At 34.7% G+C, this 23,508-nt stretch overlaps 1 protein-coding gene across 1 annotated transcript; it reads right to left on the bottom strand.

The window, feature by feature from the left end:
• Positions 1-2,016: 2,016 nt before the first annotated feature.
• LOC106106745 (serine/threonine-protein kinase pelle) lies at positions 2,017-14,660 on the bottom strand. The gene is made up of 10 exons (XM_013287393.1): positions 14,467-14,660; positions 13,372-13,597; positions 11,484-11,557; positions 9,867-9,944; positions 8,062-8,236; positions 7,031-7,171; positions 6,196-6,322; positions 5,104-5,268; positions 2,952-3,148; positions 2,017-2,360 (listed from the first exon to the last, which is right to left on the bottom strand). Exons 1-10 carry the CDS (start codon positions 14,584-14,586, stop codon positions 2,191-2,193), a joined length of 1,473 nt encoding a protein of 490 aa, XP_013142847.1. The 5' UTR covers positions 14,587-14,660; the 3' UTR covers positions 2,017-2,190.
• Positions 14,661-23,508: the final 8,848 nt, after the last annotated feature.

Raw genomic sequence — 23,508 nt, 5'->3', positions numbered from 1 at the left:
ATTTGATAACTCTGTTTAAATTTGAAATACAAAAAAAATCATATCACGTTTTAAATGTGTCCTAGTTATTCGAATCTCATGAAATTATTCCAAAATCCTCGAAACCTTACTAAAGTTAACTAGAATTTTGCTTTTTAAAATTATATAGGAAATTAGAAATTACAACAAACCTGTCTAATTTTACCTTTATAAGGCTGTGACCACAGACTTAAAAACACACATGTCTATTTTACTTATAAACATTGAAACGTCTCAAAATTAATCCATAGACAATACACATTGTCAATGTAAGATAATTTCTCATTTCTATAGATTTACTATATTGCTATCTCTCTCATTTCTCTTTGTAGGAAAAGAGACAGCAATAGCGCAATTTGAAATTCACAATTTTACTAAAGTAAGAATGAAATCTCAGTGAGTCCATTTATTTACGTGCGTTTAAAATTTTTGACTTTATTAAGGTTTCGTGTTGGAAATAACAATATGTAAAATGTCTGTGAAAATGTTTGTTATGTATTAAAATATATTTTGATTGATTAAAGTGCTATTATTTTTCCTTTCAAATATTTTATAATATTGAACCAAAATTTAAATGTGAAACACTTTCTTACATAAGGCACAAAGCAAATCGTTTACGATTCGTCGCTTAAGATCCAAGTGTCCGAGATAACATGACTACCATAGATTCCTTGGTCGAAAATATGACCCAACTTACCTCTGTCCAAAGGTGCTTTGGGTGCTAAAGTTTGCTAATTTACTTTTATTGAGATATCTCAAAAATCGTTAAATGAATTTTATTCATATTGGAACCATGTTCTTTTTTTATGGAACAGACCTTTGTCATCAAATCAATGGCCTCGAAAAGTCCAACATGAAAACAATCACGTTAAGTTTTTTCTCTATATAAATGTTATCTCTGATAGGTAGTGTAATTTAAAAGGTTTTGGTCTCTGTATAAATTTTAATTTGACAAACTGTTATAGGCCAAAACAGATTTTTCTATACTTCGACCTTAACTGTATACATATTTTAAATATCTGCGGTTATATAGCATTCGGTCATAGGTCTAGGAAAAAAATACACAATAATTAAAAAAATAAACTTTATTCCTTATTAAAATACAACTTTAAGTCACAGTTTCACTTATTTACACTTAATAATAAAACTTATAAAAATAGATTGTAAATATATTAAGAATTCATTCTTTAAGGCACTATAAAAAACGAATCGTTTATTACATTTCATTTACTTAATATCTTAAAAAAAATAACCTTTTTATTCAAGTAATTAATTTTACTTTAACTACAGTAATACTCACATTAAATTTAGTATACATAATTAACCTACATTTCATCCACATTCATACAATTATCCATACATTGAGCACGCCCCATACAATGTATAATTCAAGATACTTTCAGATGCTTTTTAGCAGAAATAGATAAATAAAATGGCACTGACATCTAGATATCTTCGAAATGACATCCTTTTTGTGTATACTACGTCCTACTTCTGTATAATACACTCTCAGTATACATTGTCCTCCTTTAGTATACATTATTCTTCACTCAATGCAATTTTATGTATAATTTCAATAGGAAACTATAAATATATATAAATTCAAATATGCATGTATTTTTTTTCTATTTTTAAACGCTTCTACTTGTCATAAAATAACCAGAAAAAAAATTGACGCGAAAATATTCAACCATTGAGCTAAAAATAATAAATAGCGACTAAAACGCCACCGGAGTTGACATGAGACAAACGTCAATCGTCTTATTCAATGTTTTTACAAAAAAAAAAACAAAATAAAAAAGAAGATAAAAGTACCCAGGTCAAAAAAGTCCCTGATCTTTATATTAGGAGTACGAGAGGGCGACATGTTATGCCACGAGACGATGGGGACATAAACCTGAAAGTGTTAAGAATGAATAAGGCTACAAAGGAAGAGGAAGACCGAAGAAAGTATGGATGGATTGTGTGAAAGAGGATATCTTTAAGAAAGAAGTGGATTCAGATATGACGGCTGATAGAGATATATGGAAGAGTAGCACATACTGTGCTGACCCTCCGTAAGGGATAAGGGCAAGAGGATGCTGACGAGAGGGCGGCACAGAGCCGCCCATAAAAAAATCTTAGGGTAGGCTCCAAACCCCTCGGTGGGGACCTAAAGTGAGCTGATGATGGTCAGTAGCAGTCAGGTACATGCATGCTGTCCAGCTGCTTGTAGACGTGCAGCATGGCGGGCCGCTCGTGCCGCTCGTAGCGCGTACAGTGCAGCCCGATGTAGATGATCTCCCTGCACAGCGCGGGGTTGGAGTGCACGCTGCCCTGGATGTTGCGGTCCTCGAGGGACGCTGCCAAGTTATACTTAACTTACTCGACTTGGCATTCTCATTTTGCTTAACTGCCTTACAGAGATCTCTTATATTAAATATCTATCAAACTTGTATCTATAAAAATTGGGTAATTTGTCAAGACTGGACCGATTTTGACGAGACTGACGGAAAGAAATATACGAGGGAACATAGACGACCATTAAAAATAATTGTGTAAACGAAGTCGTAGACGAACTCTCATAAAAAATAATCTTTACAAATGGTCCTTCGAGCTGGAGACAAATCAAAATCTAAACTAATATAATAAAGCATCACACACTACTTAGTTACGTAGCATATCAGCAATCACAGCATGTTTTTGAATAACACTTTTTTTTATAAAAAAAAAAAAAACTTGCATACGACACGCTATAGTCTATATGTTTCCACGCTATTAAACTTAAGAGATAAATAAATTGAAAAAACGGGGGAAAGGGATAAAAACCACAAGCTGACAAGAAAGCAAGGTCGTCATGGTAACGGTAATTATTAAAAACGCAACTTTAATAAATGGTCCTTCGAGACGGATACTCCAAATTATTACAAAACGTATCTCAACATAATACATACCTAGATCTAAAGCGGGTCTGTTCTGTAACTGTATGATGTAGTCCCTCAGCAACTGGACTGTCCTGGTCCTGTCCAGCACTGGCAGCGCGGTGGCCAGCTCCAGCATCACCACGCCGTAGCTGAACACGTCCACTGCCGGCGACAGGTAGTGGGAGCGTAAGTACTCGTCAGGTAAATACGGCCGCGTGCCGTGAACTCTGCGGAAATAAGCAATAACTCACTATAAGACATTACTAAGGGGCTCTAAACCTACCCTAAGGGTGACTAGTATTTAATCAACTCTGCTGAGAGTTGATTTTATACATATATTTGAATTATTCCGAAATAACACCCCAAGACTCCATTTAAATTTGAAAATAACTTAGTAAGTAGCCAATGTGTTCTGCCAGACTATATTCTATACTAGTTGTCGTTCTTGACTTCGTCCTTGTGGAATTAATAATAAGAAACATAGCCAATGTTACTCACAGATAAATTTTCCTTTCCTTTCTAACGGTGAAAGAATTTTTAAAATCGACCCAGTAGATTAAGAGTTTTTTCAATACAAACAAATATAAATCTTTCCTCTTTATAATATTATAGTGTAGATGTTTTCCAAATTTCAACGAGATCCGGTCAGCAGTTTAGGCTACAAATTAACAAACATCCATCTAAACTTTCACATTTATAATACTAGTAAGATGTAAGAAAAGAAGTTAGAGTATATTTTATTTTTACATTTTTGATTAGCTATAGGGACATTTTTTATTCATTTTCAATTCACCTATATCTATACGTATTATAATAAAGCGTAAACGCACACTTCTTTGTTGCCCGTCAGCAATTACATCACATTTTTGAATATTTTCACGCCAATTAACTTAGGGGTAAATATTTTGGACAAAAACCCTAAAGTGGAAAAGAGACCATAAGTTGCTGCCAACATCAAGAAAGAAAGATTGCCAAGGTTGTCATGTCATTTTGACATTTTTTTTTTTAATCTTACTTGGGTAAAGGGGATTTTTGTCTTGGGAAAGACATGTCAATCCCATAGTGCTGCTACTAGATCCTAAGAAACGAGCTGGCATAATCGTACAGCCGCTTCAGATGCTGGCTCAGCCAATATTGACATAATTATGCCTACGTCGGACGGGTTGAGCTTTAGCTCCCGGAAAATTAGCTCGCGCTCCCGTCTGTTTCTCTCACACTCCAACAGCAAGTGTTGGATATCTTCTGGTTTTCTGCATATCTCGCAATTAGGCGACAGGTTTTTCCTCATCAGATATCCAAAACTTGCTGTTGGATAGTGGCCAGATCGTAGTCTTAGCGCTGCTCTCACATGTATTCTGCTCAACCCGCCCGAGAACCAGGGATAATTGAGTGGCTCGCTTTGTATGGCCCTATACCAAATGCCTTTCTGTTTTGAAATTTCTTGATACATGTGATTCCAAATTTTGATGCATGAAATTTTGAATTTAGATATATATTCTACGTGATCAGGAATAAAGTCCAGAACATTATCACTAACAGCCGCTAGCTTAGCTGTACGATCTGCCAGCTCGTTTCCCTTTAGACCAACATGAGCTGGAACCCATTGCAGCCTCACCTCTGAACCACTATTCAGCAAGGTATAAATAGATTTTAGGACATCATAGGCTATCGTTAGTCCTCTGTAACCAGAGGCGCAACGAGCTAGATGTTGTAAAGCGCTCTTGCTGTCAGTAAATATGGCAATATTATTTACTTGACGGCGGATAGAATAATACAATGCCTGTGATATTGCAATGAGTTCCAAAGTCATTATTGAAACATCCGAATTAATTTTGTATCCAAAGCTCTGATTTACAGTTTGGTCATAAATGCCAACCCCTAGACCCTGATCGCTTTTAGAACCGTCCGTAACATTTTGACATTTACTATTGATAATTTGACAAATGTAAAAAATAAAATAAAATTTTCATAATTTCATGCGGATGAAGCCGTACGGGAACAGCTAGATCTTAATATAATTGAGTAAATAAGGAAATATTATATCAGTCATATAGGAAAAGGCCTAGTCACCCCATATTAGGGTAGGCTCCGAGCCCCTCGGTGGGGACGTATAGTGAGCTGGTGATGATGATGATGATGATGGGAAAAAGTATTTTTTTCTATAAAGAAATAAATAAATTACCTTGAAACTTTCATATGAGTTCGTTCTTCCCCATATGGTCCCTTCCTCGCGAGACCGAAGTCTCCGATCTTGGGCATGATGCACTGGTCCAGCAGGATGTTGCCAGGCTTGATGTCGCCATGGATGAGGGGGGTGCCCGCCATCGTGTGCAGATATTGAAGACCTCTGGAAAATCAAACTTGAACCAATGTGATTTTCGAATTTCATATAAATAATCGCAGAAAGTAGTTTGAAAGTAGCGCCAGTGGTGGAGAAATTGAGAAGCAAAAGGTTAGCGTGGTATGGACATGTTATGCGACGAGATGGGGACATAAACCAGAAAGCGTTAAGATTGAATGTGGATGGCTACGAAAGAAGAGGAAGACGGAGGAAAGTATGGATGGATTGTGTGAAAGATATGCTTAAGAAAGGAGTGGATTCAGATATGACGGCTGATAGAGATGTATGGAAGAGCAGCACATACTGTGCCGACCCTCCATAAGGGATAAGGGCTAGTGGATGATGAATCGCGGAGATCACCAGTGTTTCTTTTTAGGAAAGATTGCCTTATTCGAAACAAACTGCACTTTCTACAAATAATTAGATAGCAGCGAGTGCAAAAAGGGATAAAAAGGAACTAGCCGTGTATGATTAACCGAATTTTATTCATATAGAAACATAAGCTGCATTGTATTGACTTTTTTTACGTTATAAGGTGGCAAACGAGCAAGCGGCCACCTGAATCCGCCAAAATGGCGAAGCCACCGCTGCCATAGACATGCGCAATAGCAGATGCGTTGCTTACCCTAAATCGACGGAGAAGATGCATATAAAGAGGATACTTACCCTTCTATGCATGAAATCCATGTTCCATCCTATTTTTATGAGAAAAAGGGTGGGAAGAAAAAGGGCCTAAAGTTGGGTTTCCGGCACCACACTTGCGTACACGGAATTGCTCCTACTTGACGCCCGTCCATGTGGTCGTTGTATTGCGAAGCTGTTAAAGCGGGCTCTACCACAGTTAATCATGTATTTAAGGGTCAAGGGACGTTAGTGTGGTGAGGTGAGGTGGTGGTGAATGTGTAATTTGTGTATATATCGTGTGTACAGTACCTGGCGACGCCGTGTGCGATCTTGTAGCGCTGCGGCCAGGTGAGCGGCGGGTGCGCGGTGCGGCAGCGCAGCCGCTTCTCCAGCGACCCGCCAGACATGTACTGGTACACCAGGCACGCCTCCGGACCTCCACACACATCATCATCATCACATACGCCACCTTACCCAACATCTTTCAATAGGCAATATGCATATGACGCCAAATTGTACCAAACTTTTTTAAAGTATACTTTATTACTATAAAAACAGTCCTACAAAGTTTTTTTTTAAATATAATGTGATTTAGTGGCAATATTTAATCATTAAAAAGTGTCTTTTTTCAAATTTCCTCGCTAAGTTCTAAATCGCACACTATTGGTCGAAGCAAGTGGCTTATCTAATATGGCGTCGCTGTGTTGTCAATACACAGTTCATTTACGTTAGTTTATATTGAAATAAATTCTTGAAGTATTTTACTGTAAACACGATATCAAAACCAACTATAAAATAAAAAATTAATGAATAGAATTATTAATTACCACTTATTTGTACCAGGAATAATAAAAATGAATCGATTTTTGACTTTTTGACCTTGAGAAACTTTGTTGTGTTTTATGTCGAAGTGACATCTGAGCGTATGTTATGAATGGAATAAGACGATTGACGTCAATTGTCTATTGACAACTCCGGTCGCGTTTTAGTCGCTAGAAAATGGTCGTAATATTATTTTATTATTTTTAGCTCAATGGTTGAATATTTTCGCGTCATTTTTTTCTGGTTATTTTATAAAAAGTAAAATCGTTAAAAAAAATACATGCATATTCCCTCGTCTGTAAGTGTAAAACAAAATACTTACCACCAAGACTGTACCCGTAAAGTGGTAGGATATTATCATGTCTGTACTGATTGAGACACATTTCTCCTATCAACTCCTTATTATTACTGCAGTCGCTTGTCAACAGACGTTTGACAGCAACAGCTGACAGCTTCCACACACCTATAAAAAGACTAATATTATAAAGAGGAAAAAAATTGTATATACTTGACTTGTAATCTACTGGTCTCGGGTTCGAATCCCACCGTACCAATGTAAATGTGAAACCCGACCTACTTACGGTGAAGGAAAACGTCATGACCCACATATCGGAGAAGAAATTCAAAGACGTATAAAGTCAACCCGCATTGCAGGTTGACTAAAGGGATTATTCCCAACCGTCACCCCGCTTTTTCCACAAGTGAGGACATATGATAATAGGTTCATCCGTCCCACCTTTTAGTCCCACTATCGCCAATAAGATGACAGATGAAACCGTTAAACAAAATAAATTCTAACCGTTTCCTCATCACAAAAGGTGAAACGGATGGACCTTTTATTCTCATCTGTCCCCACGCGGGGACAGCGGGGAGTGACGGTTGGGAATAATCCGACTAAGGCCTAGTCCCTAACTTACGGTAGACTCCGATCTTAGTGGGGATATAGTGAGCTGGTAATGACAGTGGTAAGTAACAGCGGTAGAGCCCGCTTTAACATCTTCGCACTGTAGGACCAGCTCGCCCCAGCAATACCACGACCACACAGAAGACAGGCGCGTGAAGTCAACAATTCCGCGTTTACTCTGATGCGATGCCGGAGGCCAATTTTAGTTCCTATCCCTTTCCACCCTTTTCTTAAGTGGAAAGGATGGGAAGGATCAGTGGATTTAACGGTGGAGACGCATAGGAAGGGGAAATGTCCTCTTTATGTGCGTCTTCTCCTCCGTCGATTAAGGGTAGGCAACGTTTTGCAATTGCGGATGTTTATGGCAGCGGTCGCTTTCCATTTCGGTGGATTCAGGTGGCTGCTTGTTCGTTTGCCACTCTAAATTATAAAAAAAAAATGATATTAACCTTTATAAACCTGTCCGAATCCACCTTTTCCTAATAGATTACTTTCGCTCCAGTTGTCTGTTGCTGCTTTCAGTTCCTCGTAATGTACCATTGGTATTGCTGATATCTTCTTTATCAACTCATCATTAAGATTTGAAGGCGTTTTCAAATTAGAGTCGTCACCACTTGTATTATTCTAAAAACATGTAGTTACTTTGACAATTGCCTTATAAGAGCGGGCATATGACTACACTATCGCACAACTGTTGATTATCGATTATTTCGCAGCCAATTCAACTGTTTAGTCGCACAATTAAAAATCGAGTAGTGTAAGCTCTTACGAATCAAAGCGTGACTAACAGTTGTGCGATAGTTTAGTCAAATGCGCAGGATCTAAGGGAGAATACAAACGACCCAATACTGTCAGTCAAACTGTAACGCATCGGTGGCTCCTACGTAAAGTAGTGAAAGTACAAAACACAAAACAAAACTAAACATTCATGAGATTAATATGCGTCAAACATGGACATACTATAAACAACGAAATCCATAGTTCTTTGGATTACTCATCAAGTCAATAAAAAAAAAACATGATGAATATTAAAATTACGTCTTAGGATAGTACGTAGGAGCCATCGAATTCCAAACATTTGTTGCCAAATATATTTGAAACACTAGATTTCACCCGTGACACAGTCCGCGTTGAATTAAAAAAAAAGCAAGCAGCTTCTTCAGAGCATAGTCACTCTACATCTATGCCAAATTTCATTGAGATCCATTCAGCCGTTTAGGCTACAATCTAAGAAACATCCATCAAAACTTTCGCATTTATAATAACTATACTCGCAAATTCGTCCAAGTGGGATTAAAAAAAATATAGCCTATGTTACTCAAAGAACGTAGCATTTTAACAGAGAAATTATTTGAACTCAGTCGCAGATTTAGTTATTATTTAAAAATACAAATCTTTCCTCTTCATATTAGTAACATATATTTCGAAATTGTATTCTTATGTATTTCGCAAGAATACAACTACCCAAATAAGGTAAATGACTAACCATTCAGAACGACACATCTGAAATATTAATGTATTTGTATAAAACCGCACAAAACAAGTTACTGACAACCTATATTTATGACCTATCGTGAACTTTGAACATTAGGCATATTAACAGGAAAAAGTCAATTTTATGACTAATACTGAACGTTTAAAACAAACTAAGTGAAATTACTTTACATTTTTACGTAATAAATTACAAATTTAAGGGCCTATCCCATCACTGGCTGATAGTGTCTCAGATAGCTTAAAATGACGTCACTATCAGATAAGGTAATAAATTCCGATATTACCATCACATATTTTACACGTTGTATTATCAGACAATTTACAATTTGGTGCGACAGGTCTTAAATCTATATTATAAATGCGAAAGTTTAGATGGATCCTTGTTAGAATTTGTAGCTTAAACCGCTGAACGGATCTCGATGAAAGTAAAGACATAGAGAATAGTCTGGAAGAACACATAGGATACTCGCTTTTTTATTCCAGACGGACGAAGCCGCGGTCGACAGCTAATTACTACTTACTAATATTATAAAAGCGAAAGTTTGTTTGTTAGAGTTTGTAGCCTAAATGGTTAACGGATCTCGCTTAAATTAGGAATCGTCTGGAATACCACATGGGCGACTCATTAAGATTTTTGTAACTCCACGCGGACGAAGTCATAGACGAAAGTGGCATATAAAAATATTTTAAAAACTTTTATTACAATAGTGAAACTTTAAATTGACTAAAATCACAATCTTACAGTAACATGGCAACTTACCGAGCTGGACTGTAAACTGGAGTCTCCATTACTTAGCGCTTCAAGTGACCTTATGTTCGGTAACATATGACTTATACCCTGAAAAAGAAAGTAAATTTCGATTACAAAAACTGGCCAATACTAAAATGAACCTTAGCACTTTTCTTTATAATCGTAAATTATCTGACAGAGGTATAAAATTTCCAATTCAATTTGGAGTTAAAGCGTGTTTATTTAAGACGCTCTACATAAATGTCGTTTTAGTACATATTTTATCTATATCTATACTATTATAATAAAGCGTAAACACACACTTCTTCGTTGCCTAAGATGTCAGCAATTACAGCATATTTTTGAATAAGTCTTATTTCAATAAAAAGCCCTACAATTACGTCACGCTTTAGGCTATATATTTTCACGCCATTCAACTTAGGGGGAAAATGTTTTGGATAAAAACCCTAATCTGGGAAAGAACATAAGTTGCTGCTAACATCAAGGAAGCAAAATTGCCATAGTAAGGTATGGGGTATTTTGACATTTGCAATTGATAATTTGACACATGTAAACAATAAAATAAAGTTTTCATAATTTAATGCGGATGAATTCGGGAGGAACAGCTAGTAGTATATATTTTTTTTATTTAGGACGGATAAAACTTTTTTTTCTTATCTGTCTCCGCGTGAGGACAGAGCGGGGTGACGGTTGGGAATACGCCGAAAAATGATACATCGTCACGTAAGGGTTGACCACCCCTGTATTAGCTTTAGTAGTAGAATGAACTTCGAACCTACAACCGATATATCGGTCCGTACCCTTAACCTTTGAACTCTTGGCAGTTAAAAACATGGTGTAAATCGAACCATAAAAGGCTTTTACATGACCTTTCCTTACCATCTACATCGTATTCGGAAATAAAAATTGTAAATGATTTGTTTACGATTGGAAATATTTTTAAATTCAAGTTTTAAGGAAAATAGACTCTGAATGAAGACAAAATTGGCATATCATTTACAGTGAATATCTGCTTGCAATACTCAAACATTTTTATTATTACTAGCTCTTGCCTGCGACTCCGTCCGCATAGAATAAAAAAAAGTAAGAAGGCTACCTGTTTTTCCAGACTATGTTCTACATTTATGACAAATTTTCATCGACACCTTTTTTAGAAGTTTAGGTGGCAAACTTTTTTTTATAGCATAAGGTGGCAAACGAGCAAGCGGCCACCTGAATCCACCGAAATGGAAAGCGACCGCTGCCCATAAACATCCGCAATTGTAGATGCGTTACCTATCCTTAATTGACGGAGGGGGAGATGCACATAAAGAGGACATTTCCCCTTCCTATGCGTCTTCTCCACCACATTTCCTTCCCATCTTTTCCTCTTAAGAAAAGGGTGAATAGGAAAAGGGACTAAAACTAGGCCTCTCCATCTAAACTTTCGCTATAATAATATAGTATAGCATAGTATAATTTTTGTATAGCCTGTCCAGAAATATGTGGAACTTTCCTTATTGTGAAAAAATTAAACATTTTTCTGCATTTAGTAAGTAAATATTGACATAGCATAACGTATCCACATTACTCTGTCAAATTACACGTACAAGAGTTTTTAGTTTAAAAAAGTAAAAAAAAACTTACATTTTGCATGAGCATTACAGGTATCGGTATTGAACTGTTACTTCCTTCCATTTTTGCTGGACGTTTAACATTATCTGTAAAAGAAAATAATAAAAAATTGGCGTATTTTAAAATAAATTAATATACTAAACGGGATAACATTTCAAAAGAACTATCGCATTTAAAAAAAAATATCTTACTAATATTATAAATGATAATGTTTAGATGGATGGATGTTTGTAGCCTAAAAGACTGAATGGATCTAGATGTAATTTGGCATAGACATAGTCTGGAAGAACACATAGGCTACTCAGTTTTTTGAATCCAACGCGAACGGAGTCGCGGGCGAAAGCTAATATATAATAAATACTTAAACTATTTTAGGGATTATCTTCGGACGCATGTTTTGATCGAGATATAACCAGTTTTTAAATAAAACGAAATATCGTAAACAATCGCCCCCCGCCTCCCACTAACACTTACCGCGACCCGCGTCGCGTGTGACGTCACCGGCCGATTTTACGTACGAGAATACTATATAAGATTATTCATTTAAATATTGCAATTTTGAGATATTCTAAAGTGATATTTAGTGAAAACTTAAGATGATTCAAGAGAAAGCAAGATTTACATAAGCATTTTCAAATTCACCTTATATAATATAAGATCCAATACTATTGTTCATGTTTGGAATAGCTTTCGATTCCGTCCGCTTGGAAATTAAAAAAACAAAAGTGATTTGCCTATGTGTTCTTCCAGACTATCCTCTACATCTATGCAAAATTTCATCGAGATCCGTTCAGCCGTTTAGGCTACAAACTCTAACAAACATCCATCCATCTAAACTTTCGCATGTAAAATATTAGTAAGAAGTAAGATTGTTGTATATATTAATACTTACAATCACATTCATAAAAAAATTACCTCGACAGAAAATATGTAAAGTACAGTCAGGTAATCTGTCGGTACCTTAAAAGATGAAACAATAACCAGCATTTAAATGCCTTTATAAAAAAGATCATATAAGGCTAATTACAACGACCGCGCCGTCCCTTCATAAGGGATAAGGGCAAATTGACAATTACAAAACGCGGCGGTTATCTCGTTGCAAGGAATAAAATAATTTTTCAATGAAATAACAATTTCCGCGACTGTAAATGAATCTAAATAAAAAAAAAATTACGTTAACAATGACAATATTTTTATCGGAAACTTAACATTTGATATGTTGTCTACTAGGATTCAACTTTTACTAAGAATTGATGCCATTTTCCTTGTTATTGACCTCACATCAATGACGTGTAAATGCATAGTGCCGGTTTGCAACCGACGTAAATCATACATTTATATATAGCATTTGTGATTTTATAAAAACGAAAAAAAATAACTGGAGAAATTAAGGAGTAAAGGTTAGCGTACTATGGGCATGTTATGAGGGATGAAATGTAACAAGGAATGTTAGTTATGAGTGTGGAGGTACACCGGTAGATGTAGACCTAGAAAGAGATGGACGAATTGCGTGAAAAGTGACATGATCATGAATGGAGTAATGACTGAGATGACGGATGACAGACTCTACAGGAATTGGATAACATAGGGGAGATGTTGAGAACGATCTCGTAAAATGTGAATTAAAATTTATAATAATAAGAAACTTATTATTCAACAACTACTGTTTTAACCGTTCAGTTAAAATTGTGTCTATTCAGTTAAATTGTATTACATACACTTTTAACTTAAGTGCTAATACACTAAATTTTAACTTATCAATACTTCTCCAAAGTATAGATAAAAGAATATCAGCTTAATTTGGTCTAAAACTACAAACTCACTATCATACCAGTCTATCATGTCAATTTATTCTTTGCCATAATAGAATTTTTAATCTATGATATGTCATAATACTCACCAACATCAGAATTCTTTGACTTAACACTTCGAGTTACATCATGCTTGCTTAACAGTCTGTGGAACCGGCTATCCACTACTGGTACTAAACATCTCAGAGCTGGTACATGCTTCATTCGGTACAGAAGAATGAAAAGTTCTTCTACTCTATGGTTAAGTTGGCCCCATTTTATAAACAGCTGTGCGGTCGGTGATAATACTTTATGCTTTGCTTCTCTTTCTATCTCCTAAAATATAGTTAAAATATTGGGTCACAAATTAGTACATCTTGATTCCATCTTTTAAAACATTTTGAACTACCATAGACTTTTAACATATAGATTGAGAGTTTCTTAAAACTTTGACAACTAATTGATGGTGTTTTGTTTTGTAAATGAAAACACAGGCAGTTCACCCCTACAAAAGACACCTGGCATTTTGTTTCGCCTCACATTTATGCTCTGCATTAGGTACTTAGTCATAAGTTACTGAAACATAAGTATGTTTATTTAGGACTGTTTTTTTCTAGGCTTTGTCCCCGTGATTTTAAAAAATACAGTCCATGTTACTATAACTTTTAAAATCAGCCCGGTAGTTTTTAAGTTATTTCAATAAATAAAAAATACAAATCTTTCCTCTTTTTAATATTAGTATAGAAAATGGGTATTGTTAATAAGAAAAAGGTATTTCCATGTGTAAACCATTCAATTTATAACTATGCTGTAATAGTTTCATTGACGAAGTTATATCGACCAGATGTTTACTATAAATCAGCATGTTTCAAACAGGAAATATGTGAATACATATTTTTGTAGTTTAATTTATAAATAAACTGTTATCCGCAACTCCGTCCACACGTAATTAAAGAGATGGATAGTGGTTAATGTGTTATTCCAGACTATGTTTTACATATGTGCAAAATTTCATTAAGATCTGTTTAAAAGATACCTTCTAACAAACAAACTTTCGCAATTTTATTAGTAAGACTAACTTATAACATGAATGTGCCGCTTACGTGAGAACAACAAGAGATTTTGGGAATACCCAATGGGTTTCGAGACTCTCGCGCAAGGGAAAATCCAAATGTTACGTCGAAAATTAAAATTATCATACTCACGTTAACATCAAAAGGTGAATATCTCATATGAACACCAGCTAATTCCTTCCATTCTTCGTCATTGTCGAGCAATCTACACAACTCTCTGTTCACTTCAAATGGTAACTCGTAAATGTACATTTTTTAGAATCATTTAAAAACTTATAGTAAAAAATAACAATTGGGATGAATACACGTCTGTTGAATGGCGTCAAAAATCCGACTGACAAACAACTGACAAATGACAGCTGTTCTCTACGTTTTGTGACAAGTGACAATCGACCAAAGAGCAAACGAGTTATGTTTTGACAGTGTTATTTAACGTTTAATATAGAGTAACCTTCAGCAGTGGACGACCTTAGACTGATGATGATGATGATGATAATGATATAGTAACATCATAATTTCTCAGACATTATCCCCGTATCCCACTTACCCACCTCTGAAGTTGCTCCTATTTGTTTTGTTTTTAATTTTTTTTATGCAATCAACTTCTGGAATCGTTTGAGATGGTTTCAGAGTTTCGACTAGCGAACAACTTTTTTCAGTTTAATTTTCATTTCCTTTTTAAAGTAGAGCAGTAGATTAAACTGGGCCTCTAACTCTTTGGCTCCGTAATAACCGTTTCTTATCCAATTCGATTAAAATTGTCTGAATACTAATTACTATTTGTTTCAGTTTTATCTGTGTTTGTGGAAGCTAATCTTGACAACTGCTTAAGAAAGTGATTAGCTTTCTGATTTATAATCCTTAGTACTTTAGATTTAGTAGTACTTCCTGTCACAACAATTCTTTTTTATGATTTCTATTTTCATATTCCATTAGATTTATAAACTAAGATCCCATGGTCGGCAAGCACTTCATTTCAACAAGACCGGTACTTATCAGCAGAGTCCTAAGAGTTAGGAAAAGTGTGAAAAATAGCATAGTCACTTAAAGGTCTCTTTTCCCATATATTCTTCCAAGCCAAGTTTTAATAACTTATTACGAATCACGACCACCAAATGTTCGTCTATGTTAATCCTATCTTAAATGACAAAGAATTGTTTTTTTTTATTTATACAGAAACTTGCATGACCGTGTAAGTTACGGTCTGACCTAAGAAACTTTTAACCCGTAATAAATAAACGTTTAAGTCGTAATATATCACTGCGGTTGTACACTTACATGCGTTGAAATGTACATAGATGTAAAAAACGTGAACATACAACATCTGGCTTGATATACCGCAGTACAAATGTCCTAGTAAAAAAAGTTAACAGTACTGAAGTCCAATTTCCCTTCCTATCTATACCAATAGTATAACGAGTAAATATTTGTATTTTTAGATTGTTTTGGTTTTTGTATGTATTATTTATACGAGAGCGGCCGGAACACAACGGTGGTCAGCGACGCCCATGGACATCCGCAACACTATAGGAACTAAAGATGCGGTACCGGCCTTTGAAAAAATTGTAGGCTCGCTTCTTGAAGGACCCTACGTCGTACTAGTTTGGAAATACCGCCGAGGACAGAACGTTCAACAACGCGGCTGTGCGGAGCAGAAAGTTCCGTGAAAACACGGTTGTGGAATGTCAGCTATCGACATAGTGAGGATGGTATTGAAATAACTCAAAAACTACTGGGTCGATTTTTAAAATTATATCACCGTCAGAAAGGTAATTTATCTGTGAGAACCATAGACTTTACTTTTTTTTTAAATTTCACGTAGGCGAAGTCGCAACAGCTAGTCTGTAACAATTTAAGAAAGAACATTACTATATGTACCACAGTACAAAGTGTATTTGAAAAATAAATAATTACTATTTTATTGTGTATAATTGTAAATGTGATTTTCGTGATCGATCGTAAACTAAATAACAATAAGATATTCGAAACAAAGTAAAGATGCCACATCCAGTATAATTTAATATATCCGTGTACGTTTCAGTCCGGTGAGATCGTAAAGGCATCGACGGGGCGTGGCTTCGAGACACGAGAGTTGAAAATAGATTATCTTATAAAATGAAAAGGTAAATTGTTTACACAATATCTTCTGAAGGCAAGATAAAGTTTTTAAATTTATAACAATGTATTTATAATAATGAACATTTTCGAATGTAGTAACTTTAATAAAAGGTAACACTTTACAATAGCAAATCATACCGATTTTTCATAAAATTTACTTTAAACTATTAAAGGAAATTGTCTTATTTACATAGTTATGAAGTTTCTTTTTGGGGGTTGTAATTAATTTCGAAGAAAAATACTAGTTTTGTACTTTACCATAGTAATAGGTATGTGCACTCATGATTTTTATAAAAATCACAATTAATAGTTGACGCACAACAAACATTTTTGCTTCTCAATTTAAAAATGATTAAAACACAACATAACCTAAACTGTTTGTTTTATAATCGATTTTTAAATGATCTATTTTTTATTTCATTTAAACTGTTCTATAGATAAACTAACCTATACAATTTTTCTTGGTAATAAGTTACGACCTAAAAAAAACTTTAATACTATGTTAAATAGATTATTTCCTATCGTTTAAAGTAAATTTTATGAAAATTCTGGATGTTTCGATATTGTAAAGTATTACCTATAAAATAATAACAGTATCCATCCATCCATATCCATATATCCATGAATATTACTAGGTTGAATTAATAATAATGTACCATTTTAATATTAATTTAATTTAACTGATTTAGAAACGAAGCCAAACATAATTAGAAAAGTTATACCGCGAAGCCTTATTCGGCCCATAAAATTCTAATTTGATTGTTTAACTCATTTGTTCAAACAAAACTTGAATCAAACCATAAATTACAATAAATAACCTAAAACATTTACATTCCTAGCTGTGTGGTTATTAAAATTTGCGAAAAACAAAGTATCAAGAATATTTAATGTTTTTTTAAGAGTTTGGATATGTCAAACAAACAATTATAATGATTTTAGGCATAAAGGTGACACAACACCTATATCGTTCTTAAGTTTTATAATCTGTGAAACTGAATCTATTTATACTTCTATACTATTATAATGAAGCGTAAACACACACTTCTTTGTTGCCTAAGATGTTGGCAATTACAGCATATTTTTAATAATACTTTCTTTAATAAAAAAAACCCTACACTTACGTCACGCTATAGGCTACATATTTTTACACCATTAAACTTAGGGGGTAAATAATTTGGATAAAAACCCCAATGTGGGAAAGAGACCATAAGTTGCTGCCAATATCAAGGAAGCAAGATTGCCGAGGTTTGTCATGTCATGTCATTTTGACATTTGCTATTGATAATTTGTCAAATGTAAACAATAAAATATTTTTTTTTTTAATTTCATGCGGATGAAGCCGCACGGGAACAGCTAGTAAAATAACTTCTGAACAAATAAGTTTATAATTCATCATCATCTTCCCTGCCTTATCCTACTCCGGAGGGTCGGCGAGTTTTTCGTCCTCCAAAGCACTCTATCATCCATCATCTCAGTCATCACTCCCTTCTTGATCATGTCACCTTTCACGCAATCCATCCAAATTAAGTAAAAAACGCAAATAAGGTTATAATTATAATGTTAAAATAATAGATTGCTTTAAGGTAGACAGTTAAAGTTACTCTTCGAACAAATTTATCATGATTCATAACAGTTTTAGGCAACGATTATGGAAGTTGATATAATCGATTGCTTTATCCAATTCCTGTAATATTCTCATTTAATCGGATTACATTTATATTAGAGTTGTAATATTAATAACTAGCTTTCGACCGCAACTCCGTAGGCCTATGTTTTTTTATAATAAAAGGGGGCAAACGAGCGGCGTAAACATCAAGGTGGTCAACGACCCCATGGATATCCGCAACACCAGAGGAACTACAGATGCGTTGCCGGCCTTTGAGGAAATGACAGGCTCGCTTCTTGAAGGACCCTGTGTTTAAAATGTGTTCTTCCAGATTATCCCCTACACTCTCTACGTCAAATTTCATTGAGATCCGTTTAGCAGTTTAAACTACAAATTCTAAAAAATATCCGTTCATCTAAAAAATCGTATTTAGTTATAATCATGCTAATGTAACAAATGCGAAAGTTTGGATCTATTGATGGATGTTTGTTAGAGTTTGTAGCTTAAACGGCTGAACGGATTTCGATGAAATTGGCATAGACGTGGAAGAACACATAGGCTACTCGCTTTTGTTTTTTTTATTCCACGCAGACTGAGTCGCGGGCGAAAGCTAGTATTAACTAAGAATAAAATATAGTCAGAAGGGAAGATTAATTAATATAAAATACGTATATTTTTATTTAAACTTGACATAGTTAAATAAAGTTCTTTTAAAACTACAACGCATAAAACAAACGAGTTTCAAACCACAAAGGTCTTATAACGATGTAAAACTCCGTACAGAGACCTACATTTCTCGTATTGTCTGACTAAATGGCTCTAATTGTGCTCGGAATATTTTTGTACAGTCTGGAAATGCATTTGTAACGGTTGTTTTCATCGTCGCTTCCTTCCATTTTACTTAGTTGTATATTTTTTAAATTAAAATAAAATTTTGTACATCGAAAACAAATACATATTTACAATGTTTTAAAATTAATTGTCTAACAGTGTTTCAGTGTCATAAAATTAAAAGTAAAATACCTTTTACCGCACTGGCCACTTATATTCTAAAAACGAATGTATTTACGAAGAATAATGTTCCAAATTCAAAATATCTCATCCACTTTTAAAGATCTAAATTGAAATATCTTGTCTGTTTGAAAGAATTTATCGCGATATTTTTCATGATTCCAAATGCCACCTAAAACGGGACAAATCGTTTTAACTATATATTTTGAAATGGATCATTTATAAAACAATATTTTTTTACTAACTAGCTTAAAAATAATAATAAACAATTAAAAAATTATAGCCTATTTTATTCACAGATAAATTACTTTACTAACGGTGAGAGAATTTTTAAAATCGGCCCAGTAGTATTTGATCCTATTCATTACAATGAAACAAAATTTTTCCCTTTATAATATTAGTATAGTTAGATAATAAACAGGGTTCGGTTTGTGATATCAAAATATAGAGCGAATTTTAATCAAAAAGAAAACTTCGATTATTTTAATCTGGGAATTTAATTATTTATTTTGTTACCTCGACAGTATTGTTTATAAATCATAGCTTTTGCCCGCAACTCCGTTCGCGTGGCATTAAAAAAACAAAAGTGATTGTTCTATGTGTTCTTCCAGACCATCCTCTACATCTATTCCAAATTTCATTGAAATCCGTTCAGCCGTTCTAAAAACTGTACCAAACTTCCATCCATCCATCCATCTAGACTTTCGCATTTATAATATTAGTATGATTAATATTTTCTATATGTTTGTAGTCTCATGTTCTCAATATGCAAAAAGCAGCATTAAAGGAAAGGGAACTATAATGTCCAACATTGAAATGTATCTAGGTTAAGCGTGTTCTGAGACGATTGGGACATGAAAAGCCGAGGCTCAAGGGGTCACCTCTTACGGCCACACGGTACATTATAGATTTTGCGCTGTACATACATATTAAGTACTAGCTATTGCTCGCGATTTCGTCCGCGTGAGATTAAAATATAATAAACAAAATAAGCTATGTTACTTACAGATAAATTACCTTTGGTGGAAGAAATTTTAAAATCGGCCCAGTAGTTTTTGAGTTATTTCAATACATATAAAAAACAAATCTTTCCTCTTTATAATATTAGTATAGATATATTTATAGATGTACAGATAAGAATAGTTTAAGAACAGCCTGGCGTTGAACAGAGCAGATTTTTATGGCAATTAAAAATGAGTTTTATTCGATTGAAATAAATTTTAATTTGCTTTACACTTTTTTATGATTGCTCTTGATGAGATCGTGCAAAGTAAAATTAAATCTTATCACAATGGAATAAAGCTCTTTCTTTTGTCTAACTTATGTTACTATAATCATACATGTTTCTGTTTTATTCTATAGATGTATTAGAATAAAATATAGGGTCTGTCCCACCAAATTGTAAATTATCTGATAATAATCCAACGTGTATTATGTAATGGAAATATAGGGTTTTGTTACCTTATCTTAAAGTGACGTCATTTTTAAGCTATCTGAGCATTTATCAACCAGTGGTGGGACAGGCCCTGATAATTCAAATCTGTCTAGATTAATTACAATTGTTTTAATTCTATGCGCATGAAGTTGCGGACGAAAGCTAATATTTGATAAAACTTTTGCAAGTATAAGAAAGTGGTTTCTTAATTACGTAAACTTTGTTACATTCGCTTCAACAAGTAATTTGCCAATGTGTAAATGACTTAAGTTGAAGATAAGTTAAGTAACTTGAAAGTTCAAATACGTCACGTCTCATGCCTTTCAAACTTTAGCAAGCTTCGAGAACATGTTCAAAGATATATGGCATTTTAACAAAACCAATATATGTTTTCTTTGATGTTGTTTAAATTCATTTTATTAACCGACTTTGGAAAGGATGTTATTGCTTTAAATAATGATATTTTGCATATATTTATAACATAGTCATGAAGAACACATAGGCTACTTTATTAATATCATGTGGACGGAGTCGTGGCCAAAAGCTAGTTATTTATATTTTTACACTTTGGGAAGCCAACTAAATTGAATTAAGAAGAGTATACATTATATTATAAGAATATTTCCAAACCGCTACGTCTTAGGGTCCTTTTTTTTTCGAAGGGGAATGCGTTACGCATACTCCGTGCCTCGGGGTAGACACGTAAGTTATGTGTGACTCTCTCCCCCATAGTGGGGGGCATACCTCACTAAACCCCTTCATTCCCTCCTGGCCATTGTGTTGGACGGCACGGGTTCGCTTGCGCTTGCCACCGCGACGCACCACTGACCGCCCCAACGACTTAGGGTCCTTCAAACGAGCTTATCACCTCCTCAAAGGCCGGCAACGCACCTGCAGTTCCTTTGGTATTGTGGATGTCCATGGGCGTCGATGAACATCTCGGTGTTCCCGCTCTTTTGCCACTCTCTTAAAAAAAAATAATCTACATGGGTTCATAAAACGTGTTTTAAATTTTAAACTTGTATTAACTTACTTGGAAACTGATATCTAATAACAACTACATTGCTTAGATATTGCCTTAGTTTGTTGTCTATTTTCCGCCTTCAGTCTTTAAATAGGTTCTACGTTGAGAAAATAACTGAGCGTTGGAAATAAATTGTTGCAATTAATTGTATTGTAGTTGTTTAAAAATAAACTGCTCCTTGATAGTTATTGTTAAACTTAAATACTGTACTTTACTCTATTTCTATAGAAGATTTTATTTATTTATTTAATCTTATAAAATACTATGTTACTCATAGATAAATAAACTTTGTAATAGTGAAAGAATTTTTAAAATCGGCCCAGTAATTTTTGTGTGATTCGAATACATATAAAAATCCAAAAATACACATCTTTCCTCTTTATAAAATAATATTAGAATCATCATCATCCACTTGCCCTTATCCCTTACGGAGGGTCGGCACTGTATGTGCTGCTCCATACATCTCTATCAGCCGTCATATCTGAATCCACTCCTTTCTTAAGCATATCTTCTTTCACACAATCCATCCATACTTTCTTCGGTCTTCCTCTTTAATACTAGAATAGATAAAGATAATTTTGCCATTCATATTGTAACAATGCAAACAAGAGGTTTGTCAAAATTTTCGACATTATATGAATATAAGATTTAACATTACATATATTTTAATTCTGTGTTTTGTTTTCACTTTAATGTCCGGTTTCCCAGCTACGTTTAACTATTCGTTAGTATTTTTGGTTCAATAGGTTCAATTGGTTTCCCAAAGTAACTTTTACTCCATTGAAATATAACCTAACACTAATGAATCACTAGGTAATCTTACTAATATGCGAAAGTTTAGATGGATGGATGGATGTTTGTTAGAGTTTATACGGATTTCGATGAAATTTGACATTGATTTAAAGGATAGTCTAGAAGAACACATAGGCTACGTTTTTTTTTAATTCCACATGGACAGAGTCGCGAGCGAAAGCTATTGTTAAAATAAACGTGAAGTTTAGAAACCCAGCATAAGTGCATTAAGTTTAGAAAGTTGAAAAATAGTTTGTTGGAGAAAATTTCCAGCGATTTATAACAATTAGATATACAGCTTTAAAATGGATTTTGTGTAAATTGAGTACATCTGACTGGAGGTCATATAACTTAAATAAATAATAATAAAAAATAGAAACCTCTTTATTGCCATCCAAGAATATACAGAGTTGTACAAAATAAAAAACATACATGAAAAAATTATAACAGATGGCAAAAGGGGGAGGCTCAGCTTTACCGATACTGGTTGAGATCCAGTGTCGAGCTGGTTTTCAGCCACCATCCTTCCCAACTTAATAAGAATGCTTTCGCAAGTGGAAAAAGTGCCGGACGCCTATTTTAGTCCCTTTCCCTTTGCTCCCTTTTCTTAAGAGGAAAGAATGGGAAGGAAAAGTGGATTTGACGGTGGAGGAGACGCATAGGAAGGGGAAATGTCTTCTTTCCGTGCGTCTGCAATTGCGGATGTTTATGGGCAGCGGTCGCTTGCCATTTCGGTGGATTCAGGTGGCAGCTTACTCGTTTGCCGCCTTATATTATAAAAAAAAACTGTCAGCCCGGTACAGACGCTCTGTTGTCAGACCTGCCATTTATTGTCACTAGATATTAATTCTTCTCTATTAGTAGAGTTTCATCGACAATTTTAAGTATTTGAAATATTTCTCTGTAAGTATATAGACTTATATACGCTCAGTTCTAACTAACTTAACTGTTTTAACTGAAGTTCGACTCCAGTTAAAACTGTCAGTTATCGTAGTCAGTTACATATTATCAATAAGTGATAGTAGCATAATTAAGGAGTCGAAAAAGTTAAAAAAAAACTCACGTGGGAACTTTCGTTGTAGGCACCGACCAGTTTCAAACCCGTAGGGGGTCCTTCTTCAAGGTGAGTGGATGCCGGCTTTATTCGCTATCGCGTCGCGACGGTCACTGCATGCCCTAGCCTGCAAC

This window comes from Papilio polytes, unplaced genomic scaffold, assembly GCF_000836215.1.
Source record: "Papilio polytes unplaced genomic scaffold, Ppol_1.0 DF822178.1, whole genome shotgun sequence".
Lineage (NCBI taxonomy): Eukaryota > Metazoa > Arthropoda > Insecta > Lepidoptera > Papilionidae > Papilio > Papilio polytes.
Note: the sequence above shows the minus strand (reverse complement) of the source record. Positions and strands in the feature narration are given on the sequence as shown.

Bases quoted from the DNA above. Each gene is read 5' to 3' on its own strand.
- LOC106106745 (XM_013287393.1), bottom strand. From the start codon at position 14,586: ATGTACATTTACGAGTTACCATTTGAAGTGAACAGAGAGTTGTGTAGA. The intron at 13,598-14,466 runs GTGAGTATGATA...ACTATATTTTAG, and splicing joins ATTCACCTTTTGATGTTAAC to GAGATAGAAAGAGAAGCAAA. The intron at 6,323-7,030 runs GTAAGTATTTTG...ATGTGTGTGGAG, and splicing joins TTACGGGTACAGTCTTGGTG to GTCCGGAGGCGTGCCTGGTG.